Source organism: Macrotis lagotis, chromosome 2 (assembly GCF_037893015.1).
Source record: "Macrotis lagotis isolate mMagLag1 chromosome 2, bilby.v1.9.chrom.fasta, whole genome shotgun sequence".
Lineage (NCBI taxonomy): Eukaryota > Metazoa > Chordata > Mammalia > Peramelemorphia > Peramelidae > Macrotis > Macrotis lagotis.
This window is the reverse complement of record NC_133659.1, coordinates 311,394,950-311,406,705: the sequence shown is the minus strand read 5'-3', so window position 1 is coordinate 311,406,705 and position 11,756 is coordinate 311,394,950. Positions and strand designations below refer to the sequence as shown.

The 11,756-nt window shown below is 46.2% G+C and overlaps 1 protein-coding gene across 1 annotated transcript; it reads right to left on the bottom strand.

Moving 5' to 3' along the window:
* Positions 1 to 7,588: 7,588 nt before the first annotated feature.
* On the bottom strand, positions 7,589 to 10,985 carry SOCS2 (suppressor of cytokine signaling 2). The gene is given in 3 exon segments (XM_074220818.1): positions 7,589 to 10,577; positions 10,580 to 10,687; positions 10,829 to 10,985. Coding segments are annotated over 3 exon segments (531 nt in total). The 5' UTR covers positions 10,905 to 10,985; the 3' UTR covers positions 7,589 to 10,230.
* Between the last annotated feature and the right edge of the window lie 771 nt (positions 10,986 to 11,756).

The following is an 11,756-nucleotide window of genomic DNA, read 5'->3' as shown; positions in this document are numbered from 1 at the left end:
AAGTATCAGATGGGGTGGGAGGGGGGCTGTTTAAACCCAAGTCTCTCCTGATTCCAAGTCCAAAGCTCTCTATAATATTATGTTGCCTCTCATGTAGCTTTAGTAAGCAAATTCCTCCTTGGAAGGCAGTTTCCAAAGGCCGGCATGTAAACGTGGTAACCCACAGAGCTCTGCCTGTGAGAGCAGAGCCCCTCGGGGAATCTGCTGAGCCTGGGAGAAATCAATTAACTTTATTTCCAAGACTCCCGACTCTTGGAGATTCTCCCACCCTTGGACACCCGTCTGTGTTTTTTTTTTCCTAGGCTGCCTTGACGATGACCAAATCTGACAATCTGACAGTGAATAATGAGTTGAGAGTCTGGACTCAAGATAGAAAGAAAAAGAAAATAGAAAACAAAAGAAATTGAGAAGACTAGAATCCAAGGTGGAAATGCATCCAACGGCTGGACGATGCCTTCCAACGTACCTCCTTTAAGTCATCTTGGGATCACATTCCTAATTAAACTATCAATCTACTTGGCAAAGATGAGATGCGCAAAGAGAGCTATAGCTTTTTGAGGATCATCACAGAAGGAATATCAAATTTCGAGTCCCAAGTCACATGGCCTCTCAGGACCATAGGATCCCTCCACCAATAGAACCTCAGCTCCCTGAGAGCAGAGACCGGTTCTTCTGGACTACTAGTCAGTCTTTCTGAGCTACTAGTCAGTCCTTTGTCTAGTGTCAGTCTTGCTGAGCTAGGAGTCAGTCTTTTGTCTAACAGTCAGTCTTGCTGAGCTAGGAGTCAGTCTACTTTATCCAGCTCCTACCATGTGATTACTATTTCCCCCAGACCTCAAACTTTGTCTGGTACACAGTAATTCCTATGTAAATGTTAGCTTTGATTAATATAATTATGATGAGCAGAAGGAGATTAATAAATGCTTGTCCAATTGGCTGAACTACAAAATGCTACATGTACCCCTAAAGACTCCTAAGGTTCTTTGATTTTAAGGAAGGTAGAATTTAACTGCAAATATTAGCAAGCTGGATCAAACAAAGGAATGATGCTTTTCTTGCCTTCCAGCCTTACTTCCTTGTTTTTCCATTTTTTTTTCAAGGTATCTTCAGTTCCTATGCCCAACATAACTGATAAGAACTCACATTTGGATTTGGTTCATTACACACCTAATTGAATCTGCAATTTCATGTACATGGGCACTTCCTCCAAAAAAAAGGCAGATAACAGCCCAGTCACCCACATCAGCTACTAAATCCCTTTTTTAAATTTTTATTTATTTTAGGTAATGGGGTTAAGAGAGATTTGCCCACAGGGGCGGCTAGGTGGCAAGCACCGGCCCTGGAGTCAGGAGTACCTGGGTTCAAATCCGGTCTCAGACACTTAATAATTACCTAGCTGCGTGGCCTTGGGCAAGCCACTTAACCCCATTTGCCTTGCAAAAACCTAAGGAGAGAGAGAGAGAGAGAGAGAGAGAGAGATTGATTTGCCCAAGGTCACAGAACTAGGCAATTATTAAGTGTTTCAGGTCCTCCTGACTCCAGGGCTGATGCCCTAATTCTCTCAGCCACCTAGCTGCCCCCTTGCTAAATCTTTTATAGGGTTCCAGCCCACATGCTTCCATCTTTCCTCTAGTCTAGGGGCCCTTACATGTTTCATATCATGGGCATCTCTGGCAGTCTGGTGAAGCTTATAGACCCCTTCTCAGAATGTTTGTTACCTACATTCGTAAATGAGGGAAATGGTAAATTTTGGCTAAAAGTTGGTGAAAATAAAGAAGTCATTTTTTCCCCATCTAAATTCACTGAAATCTCATTGTGGAACCAAGATTAAGAACCTGGATTCTAGATTTCTTAAGATTACCTGGGTACCAATGGAGGAGGAGACAGTTATCTATCAGTTATCCCTTGATCCTCTATGACTGATCAACTGTATACCTATCAATCAGTAAGTTTTTATCAAGCATTTACTGTATTCTGGGAAATGTGCTTAAGTACTCAGGATCTAAAAAGAAAGACTAAAAACAATCCCTAAAGGAGCTTACATTCTAATGGAAGAGATAACTTAAAAATTAATGCAGAGAAAGTAATAGAAGACAACCTTAGAGAAGAAGGCACTAATATCCTGGGGGGAACCAGGAAAGATTTCTTAAGGAAGGTGATGCTTGGGATATCTATTTTTTTAAGGGAGGCAATTGGGGGTAAGTGACTTGCCCAGGTCACATAGCTAGTAAGTGTCTGATCGGATTTAAACTCAGGTTCTCCTGACCCCGGGGCTGGTCCTCTTATTCACTCTTCCACTTAGCTGCCCAGTTGGAAGAAAAGGATTTTAAGAGTCAGAAGTGACAAAGAGTATTCTGGACATGAAGAAGAGCCAGGGCAAAGACATAGACATTTGATCTATCCTATGTCTATGTTTATGTCTTTTAGGTCACCTCTGGTATGGGATTCTTCAATGGTAATGATTCAAAACCAATTTACACGCCTCATGCAGCTTTCCATTCCCTTATGGATGAAGCATTTTTAATTCTTGGGAGATTAGTCTTCCATGATTTACCTATTGTTTAAATTAGGATTTGCTAGTAGACAGATGACCCAGAGAACTTGTACGAGAGCACTGTCTTGGGTCAGTGTTGTAGATGGATCACGAAATGGAGGACAAGAAAAGACTAGGCATGAGGAAACAGAAAGTGACTCAGTGCTCTTAGTGGTCCCAAGCTAAAGGCTCATCTTTATAACAACAAAATTCTGAGAGTAAAGCTACCTGGCTATACAGCAAGGAACCATGTATAATAAGAGCTGACATTTATGGAACTTGAAGATCTGTAAATCATGTTCATTTAACATCATCTCACTCTATTTTCAAAATACCCTTTAAGAATTATTCTCCCTGATTTACAGAGAAGAAACTAAGCCTCAGAAAGATGAAAGGACTTAATCAAAAGCTGAATTTGAACCCTCTAGTCTCCAGGTAATAGTGGCTAACTCTTCCATAGTACTTTAAGCTTTACAATCTGTTTTTAGTAACACTGTATTTTGGCTAGGTGGCACAGTGGATAGAGCACTGATCCCGGAGTCAGGAGATCCTGAGTTCAAATATGACCTCAGACACTTAAAAATTACCTAGCTGGGTGGCCTTGAGCAAGTCACTTAATCCCACTGCCTTGTAAAAACCAACAATAATAATAATAACAATGTTTTTTCCAAATTGCATGTAAAAACAATTTTAACATTTTTCTTTAAAATTTTTTGCATGCTAAATTTGTAAAACATTTCTAAATATTTTTAAATTTTATAATTTAAAAATGTTATGAAAATATTAAATTTTAAAATGAAATAATTTTTCTAAAAATATTGTTTCATTTTAATCTCACATTCACATGGGTGCTATTATTACCTGTATATTATAAAGAAACTGAAGCTTAAAGACATTAGCCAGAATAACACAGCCCCAGTATCTTCCTCAAAATACAAAATAAAACAAAACAAGGCAGCTAGGTGGTACAATGGATAGAGGACCAGCCCTAGAGTCAGGTGAACCTGAGTTCAAATTCTATCTCAGACACTTGATTCTTACTAGCTGTGTAATACTGGGCAAGTCATTTAAACCCATTGTTCCCCCCAAAATGAAGGAAATGGTTTCCACTCTGGCTTTATAATTACATAATTTTTATATTTATATAGCTATCTGTATTTATTTTTAAATTTATGACACAGAAAATGTCACTACCAAATGAGAAAATACTCCCTCTCTATCAAAGATATGCAGAATTCCCCAACAAAAAATAACCCAAAAAATCTTCAGCAGAGAAAAAAATAAAAATAATCCCTGGCTTCCATTCTAATGGGGGAGGATAACATAAATATAAATTAGTACATACAAAATGATACCTCATCAGCACCCAGGGATTAAAAAGCCACATTGAACAAATTGCAGTATTTTCCCCCAAAGTAATATCTTTCTTTTCATCTACCATGGATAGATTTCAAGGAATCTGTGAACTTGAATAGGGAAAAAAATTATATCTTCATTTTCACTAATCTTTGGATTCCTATGTATTTTATTTTATGCATTTATAATTTCACATTATTTTGTGAAGGGGTCCATGACACAAAAAAGTGAAGACCTCCTGCTTAGAGCACCTTCTCATTCTCCTGTCGGTTAGGGGACACTGGCATTGGTCATCGTCGTTAGTTAGGATGATCTATTCCTCACCCCCTAGGCTGGTCATCCTTGTAACCCTGTTTGGATAACGATGGAACATGCTTCCTCAGAGGTTCATAATCTGTCTTCACAGGACTACCTTGACTGGTCTCCAATTCATAGGGCAAATTACACAAAATCATGAGAAACAAAGACTTTCTCCCCTCCCCTTTGAAGTTACTTACGATTCACATCAAGAAACAAATATAAAATTACAAATGCTGCATTAAATCTTACTTTGCAGGTTACAAAGTCTGGAGAAAAGGAGTCAAAGAAGGAAAAAAAGTGTAGCCTGAATCTTAAGGTGTTCTAAATCACTCTGTCATTTATCTCAAAGAAAATTGTAATTAGCCCTTCTCCCTACCGGAATGCAGTCAAGACAGCCAGGCTACATAACAACTTTGTGACTCAGGGAGGAGAAAATATAAACAGAAGGAAACTGTGTCATTAGCAACCTTGAACTGGTGAGAAAAACCAGGAGGAGCCGGTGAGGATGGATGTCAAGGAGGAGGAGACAGTGAGGATGGACACCCAGTGAGAATGGGTGTCACCGTCTGTCTCCTCTTTACATCTGGCAGGGTCCAGAATGAGACCACAAAGCCGCTCGGATGGGTCAGAGATCTTGAGGGAACAAATTTGGACAGATTAAGGTCTCGGCTGAGTCATAAGCAAAATCAGCCCAAGAAAATGTGGAATGTGGCCAGAGATTCTGCTGGAACAGAGAGTCCGGACTCGCGTGTCTCCCCTCCCCCTAAAGCCCAGATTTCTTCATTGATAGCTACAAAGATGGCCTCTTGGATTTATAACCCTATTTATAACCCTATACTTATATGGTTATGACATAGAAGATGGCCATAAGGCCACATTTTTCTTGATTTTTTTAAAGAAAGAATAAGGATTTAAATTTTTTATTTTGTTAATTTTTATTGTGTAGTTGTGTTGAGCAACTTTGTAAACCCATTTGGGGTTTTCTCGGAAAGTGGAATGGTTAAGCCATTTCCTTCTCTAGCTCATTTTACAGATAAAGAAACTGAGGCAACCAGGATGAAGTGACTTATCCAGGGTCACCCAGTTAGGAAGTGACTGAAGTCATATTTGAATCTGCATCTTCGTTGGTTCAGATGTGGAGCTCTATCCACGGCATCACCACTGGTTGACCCATTTTATTAAATAAATTCAACCAAATTCAGAACAGCAAATATGATAGACCTCCTCAGTGTTCAAGAACATTGAGGGCATGGGTTCAAATCCTAACTTTGCCACTTACTGTGTCTGTGAGATCTCTTCACCTCTCTGGGTCTCAGTTCACTTATCTGTAAAATAAAAGAGTCAGATTCTATGACCTCTGAAACCTCTTCTAACTCAGACTCTAGGATTCTATGACTCAATGACTTCTGACATCTCTTCTAATTCTGAATCACTTCTGAATCTGAAGCACTATGCTGAATGTTGAAATAAGAAAACAGAAAAACCATAAAGAGTCTCCCTGTCTTCAAGGGGGATCTAGATTCTAGTCCAGGTTCTGTCCTTAACTCGCTTCTGTGACCTTGGTCCCTTGGGCTGATGGGGGTAGAATCGCTTCCTCTCTCTCTAGGACTGCTAAATGGAATGGCTGGACCAAATGATTCTAAGGACCTTTCCTGGAACCCTGACATTCTACAAGGGTTAAAACCGATGGAGCAAAAAGTCAGTTCTATAATTCAGTGAGAGGTCAGAGATTAAGGAGGGTTTTGGCTCGACCCAGACTCATTATCCTAAAGGCCATTAAGGGATGTGAAAGAGCGTCACTCACCTCAGACCTGAGTGTTCTTGGTGTGTGCACGTGCCATCCCTAGAATTAACTTTACAATGAATTCCAGCTCTTCATAATCTTTGCATCAAGCACAATTTTGTAATAAAGACTTAAATTAAAACAACCTGTTAGCCAAGGTCATTTTATTTAAGCCTGGCTCTTTCACATACCACCTACATGGACACATCCCCTGTAAAATGGGGAGACTGGATGCTGAGGTAGCCTCGACGGTCCTTTCCAGCTCTAGACCTAGGATGCTATGATTCTCTCAGCCTCAGTTTCCTTGTTTGTCAAATGAGGGGGGGGTTGGACTAAATGGCCTCAAAGGTCCGGCTCTAGATGTAGTATCCTATGAACTCAAGACTTCCTCAATAACATACCCTGCAAGAAATGTTATCATTAATTAAATTTGCTTATTGACATTTGGTTCCAAAATTCCTGTCACAAACACAACACAAAAAGGGATCTAGACTTTGCCTTTAATTTAATTTAAAAATTAGATCAAACCAAAGCCTCAGGAAGAACCTAAACATAGGTGACCTTGGTCAGAGCAAAAATACAAGCAAGGTACATTTCAGGCTTAATCTGGGTTCTCCATAGTATACTGTTCAATAAGCTATTCAATAAACAGCACGAGAATGACATAGACACATGGTAGACTAGATCTGCCACTAGTTAATGTATGACCTTGGAAAAATAGTTGCACTTCTCTGGCCTAAATTTCCTGTCAAATGAGGTCACTGATCTCTGCCATCATTGAGGTCCTATTTGATTGGACTATCATACAAGCCTAGTGTAGTCAATGAAAGAAAATTAAATATTCTCTATAGTTCTGCCATAAACTTAACTCTTATGAACTCAGACATATTTTATCCCTTGTTGGCTTCCGTCAAACAAGGGGCACCAATCAATGCTTTCGGTCCCTGATCCCCACTGAAGGAGATTGGTAACTTCAGCTCCAATGAGTAATAGGGGGCAGCTAGTGGCACCAAAACGGTGGGTCTGCTCTCGGAAAGATTCCTCAAGAGTTCAAACCTGGTTTCCGACACTAACTGTGTGATCTAGGGCAAGTCATTTAACCCTGTTTGCCTCAGTTTCCTCAACTATAAAATGAGCTGCAGAAGGAAATGGCAAACCACTCCAGTCTCTTTGCCAAGAAAACCCCAAATGGGATCACGGAGAGTCAGACCCGACTAAAAACAACTAAGCCAAAAAAAGAAAAAAAGTTTTTAGCCAAATCAACAGAACATAAAAAGAGGAATTAGCAAATCAGTTAGCAAATTGTGCTACCTTGGACAAATGGCTGCAGTAAAAAATGGCTTTTATAGTCTGCTCCAACCTGTTTGACTAGACCCAATTTAAAAATACCCGGCAGCTCCGGAGAGGACCTTTCCAGGAACCCAAAGGGCTTGAACATGACTGGAATGCCTCTTAGATCTCCAATCCAAAAAGGCTTCTCCCTTGACAAGAGAGGGGAGCTTGAAATAAGAGAGCACCCAATTTCCAAACATATGGCAGAGATGGGCTGGGCATCATGAACCCTACCCCCACCCCCACCCCACTCCACCCTGATGTGATCATCAGCCACTCATCAGTATGATGCAAAATTCTGTTCATCCTTCTGCCCAGAAACCATGAAACGCTGTATTAGAGAAACAAGTAGCATGGCAGGCCTGGTCTGCATCCCCACACACACCCTGAATTTGGACACCCTCAAAGAGATAGATACTAACAAGAAGGGAAGAGCTACAAAAAGATCAGAAAAGAAAATAAAGATTATTTGCTACAAAATTTGGGAAATTCTCGCCAGACTACCCTTATCAATAACCCACGTCAGACCATTTAAGGGTCCAAGGGCAGAGATATAATATACTAAGCTGGAACCCACATTCTTCAACTGGAGATGCTCCCCCTACAGAAAGGAAGAGGGTTCGATGAACACTGCGTTTAGAGTGATAGGGTCTGGGTTTGTGTGACCCTAGGCAAGTCAATTAATTTGGGGGGGAGGGGTTCCAGTTCCTTGGTGGGGTGGGATAGGATGCAAGATGGCTTCTAAGGTCCCTTCCAACTCTGCATCTTATGATCTTCACAGACTCCCAAGATCCCACCAGGTTGGCTGTCCCAACTTAAGCTCCATATAAATCCTCAAGAGCAAACCTTTTTGTTGAAGAATGCTATCTGCACAAGTAGAGATGAATTTTCCCCCTAACCCTACAGATGAAATTTCCCCCCTAACCCTACAGACCTTTATAAAGAACATTTTTCACAGGAGTCCAGGATTACAACCCATTTCAAAATTAGAAATATTAAGGCAAGTGACAAGAGATGCCCCCCCCCTCAAAAGAGGGTAATAAGCTCATTGAGGTTAGAGGATTTTATTTATCTTTGCATCCCCCAACTCTAGTCCTCTGTCTATCACATAGTATAAACTTAATAAATGGCTGATTGATAAACTCTTAGTACCACAGTGCCTCATTGTTAGTTTTGTAGTTTAACAAGATCACGATTCATCTGCCATACAAAGTAGTAAGTTGGGAAGAGGAAAAGGGGAATTGTTAACTACAAAGGAGTCTTGGGGGATGTAATAGTTAAGGTGAGACCATTTAGAGAAAATGAGTAGCAACTTCTGATTTTTATTTTACTATCAGAACACATTTCTATTAAATAATTCTATTAATAATTCTACCCTTTAAAGTTCTGTTATTATTTTCATAAATATTTTCTTATTATTTTATCACCCTATATATGGTATTTAAAAAAAATTACAAACCACTTCTCTTATTAAGGCTAACAACCAAAGAACACTAGAATTGGATTGAGGAAGACTTGGGTTTGAATCTTGCCTCAGATACTTAGTAGCTATGTCACCCTTAAGATTGTAAAGTCTGTCTCTTTTGTTTGTAAAATGGAAACAACCAAAGCACCCATTTCATAGGACAACCATGAAGCTCAAATGAGAAAATTAGGTAAACCAATCAAATTTATAAACATAAACTATTATTATTATTATTTTTTCAAAGCCCCATCTCCATGGTGCTTTCTGTGTCTTTTTCTCCTTTTTTTCTAAGTCTGCCTTGAAGTGCACCAGGATGGAGAATTTTACAGCCAGACTTTATTTGTGTGTTGGTGTAACAGTTCTCTACAACTCAGAAGGAAGGAGTGCAACTTATAAAAGGCATTTGTTTTATTTAGAACATTCTAATCAAAGTTGGATATTTAGTAACAGCCGTGGATAAACAGTTCTTTGGAGAAAAAAAAAACAACAGGCACAGTTCCCTCTGCATCTGGAAGAAAATGAAGTCCCAAGTACAAGGCAGACAACTGCCGATTTCTCTGTGGTCAGACAATTCAGAGATGACACCAACATTGATGTTTACAGCCATTTCCAAAAAAGTGAAAATGGCACCAGGTCAGGTCTGGCTACTTCAGCAAGGATAAAACATATTGTTTTCATCACTTGGTCTCAGTTGCACCTGTGGAGCGTGACATTCTTGTATTTAGCCTTTTTAAAAAAAAAAAAAACAAGGAAAATCGAGGTCCATTTGCACCAGTTTGAAATGTTTCTGAAGTAAGGCTCCTTTTTTTTTCTTTTTTTTTCTTTTTTTAAAAACAGAGGGCTACAATTCTCTCCTATTTGCAGAAGATCGTCGGCCCGTTTGGAGTCAAAAGACAAATACAAGATTTCACGGTCATTCTTTCGGGTTTGGAAACAAAAGATAAATAGTGACAGACGTGTTGTTTCACAAGAACGACAACCACTCTAGACAAGGCTGGCAGAATGTAAAGTGATGCCAGTTGCCCGTCAGGCCGGGCAGTCCCACCCCGGCTTCTCCCTTTCCAGTTCTTTGGGGCCGGCTCTGAGTTTTAGCATCGGCCGGACGCCCGGGCGGCAAGTACCCTTGAAACCTCGACAGCTGGGACCTCACCAACAAACAGGATCGGTTTAAAGGGAAAAGAAAACAAAACGGGTTTCCCCCCTGTCGGGTTAGCCGACGTACCGGCAGACACGCATCGGCAAGGGGGGGGACACGCGTGTCGGCGACCCCTTGGGATCTCCAGTGAGGGCAGTGGCGGGGGTCCGGGCTTCCTGCCCCCCCCGGCCTTCCCCGGACACTCGCGCGGCCGGCCTGCGGTGGCCGCGGCGGGGCAGCCCGCTTCTGGGCCCCGCGCGGCCGGCCGGGCGGGGGTCCGGCTGCCCTTCCGCGGCGGCCGGGGTGTGTCCGGAAAGAAGGGAGCCTCACACCTGGTACTGGTACTCTTCCAGGTAGTCCTTGAGCCGCGCCGGCAGGGGCAGCTCCCGCGTCTCGGCCGTACACCTGTTGATGCAGAGCCTGCAGAGGTGCTGCAGGGAGGGCGCGGCCGCGTACAGGGGCCTGGCCAGGTACAGGTGCACCGCCCCGTGGCGGGGGGCGCCCCCGGCCGCGCCCCTGGCCCGGCAGGCGCGCACGTAGTGCTCGATGAGGCGCACCACGCTGTCGAACTGCTTCAGCCTGGCCCGCACGCAGATGACCGAGTCCAGCCGGAACTGGCCGCCCCGGTGCTCGATGCGCAGGTTGGTGGGCCCCGCCGCCGTCTGCACCGAGTGGTCAGCAGGTAGTCGGCGTGCGCGCTGTCCCGGATCAGGAAGGTGCCCTCCGGCGCGTCCTGCAGCCTGGCCTTGGCCTCGCCGACGGTCATGCCTCCCCAGTACCAGCCTGGGCGCGAGGAGAGGGCGCTGAGCGGGCGGCCCGGGGGCTTCTGTGCCCGCACGCGCGCAGGTGCCCCCCGCCCCGCCCCGCCCCGCGGCGCCCCTGCCCTCCCGGCCCTCCCTGCCCGCGCCCGCGCCCGCCGCCTACCTGCCAGGCTCAGCTCCCGCATGGCCGGCCCGGGGGGCGCCTCCTCGGGGGGCTCCGCCGCGGCCCGCAGGGTCATGGGGGCGGGGCGGCGTCCGTGCCGGGGCGCCTGCGGAGACGAGAGGGTGAGCGGCGGCGGCGGGCAGCCGGGCGGGGCGGGGGCACCTGCCGGGCCGCCCCCCGCCCCCCGCCGGCCGCTGTCGAGGAATCGCCCCGCGCCCGCCCGCCGCCGCCGCTGCCCGCTCCTCCCGCCCCGCCCCGCCCCGCCTGCCGCCCCGCCCCCTCCCCCCGCCCCGCCCCCCGCCCCGCCCGCACCTGGCCGCAGCGCCCCCGGGCCGCCTCCCCCGGGCCGGGCCGGGCGCCCCGGAAGCGCCTGGGCGGGCCGGGCGGGGGCGGGGGCGGGCGCGGGCGCGGCGGCCCGGGGGCGCGCCTGGCGGGCACGCGCGCCCCGCCCCCGGCTCCGCGCTCCCGAGCCCGCCGGGGCCGCTTTCCAGGAACTTTCCAGGAATCCGCGTCACGTGGCCGCGGCCCCGCTTTAAAGGGGCCCCGCCCGCGCCCCGACGCCCCCCCTCACCTGCGCCGCCCCGCCCCCCGCCCCGCGTGACCCACCTTCCGGGGACCGAGCGGCGGCGGCGCCCGCGGCCCCCCCCCCCCCCGCCGCACTTGAACTCCGGCCCTTCCTGCAGCCGGGGGCGGGGCGGGGCGGGGCGGCCCTGGGCCACGCCCCCGCCGCGGGTGGTCCTAGAAGGGGGCGCGGGGGCGCCTGGCCCGGAGCCCCGCTGCCCCCCCGGGCCCTGTGTCCCCCGGGCGGGGCAGCTCTCTGCCCTTCTCTGCCCCCCTGCCCTTCTCTGCCCCTCTGCCCTTCTCTGCCCCCCTCTGCCCTTCTCTGCCCCCCTCTGCCCTTCTCTGCCCCCCTTTGCCCTTCTCTGCC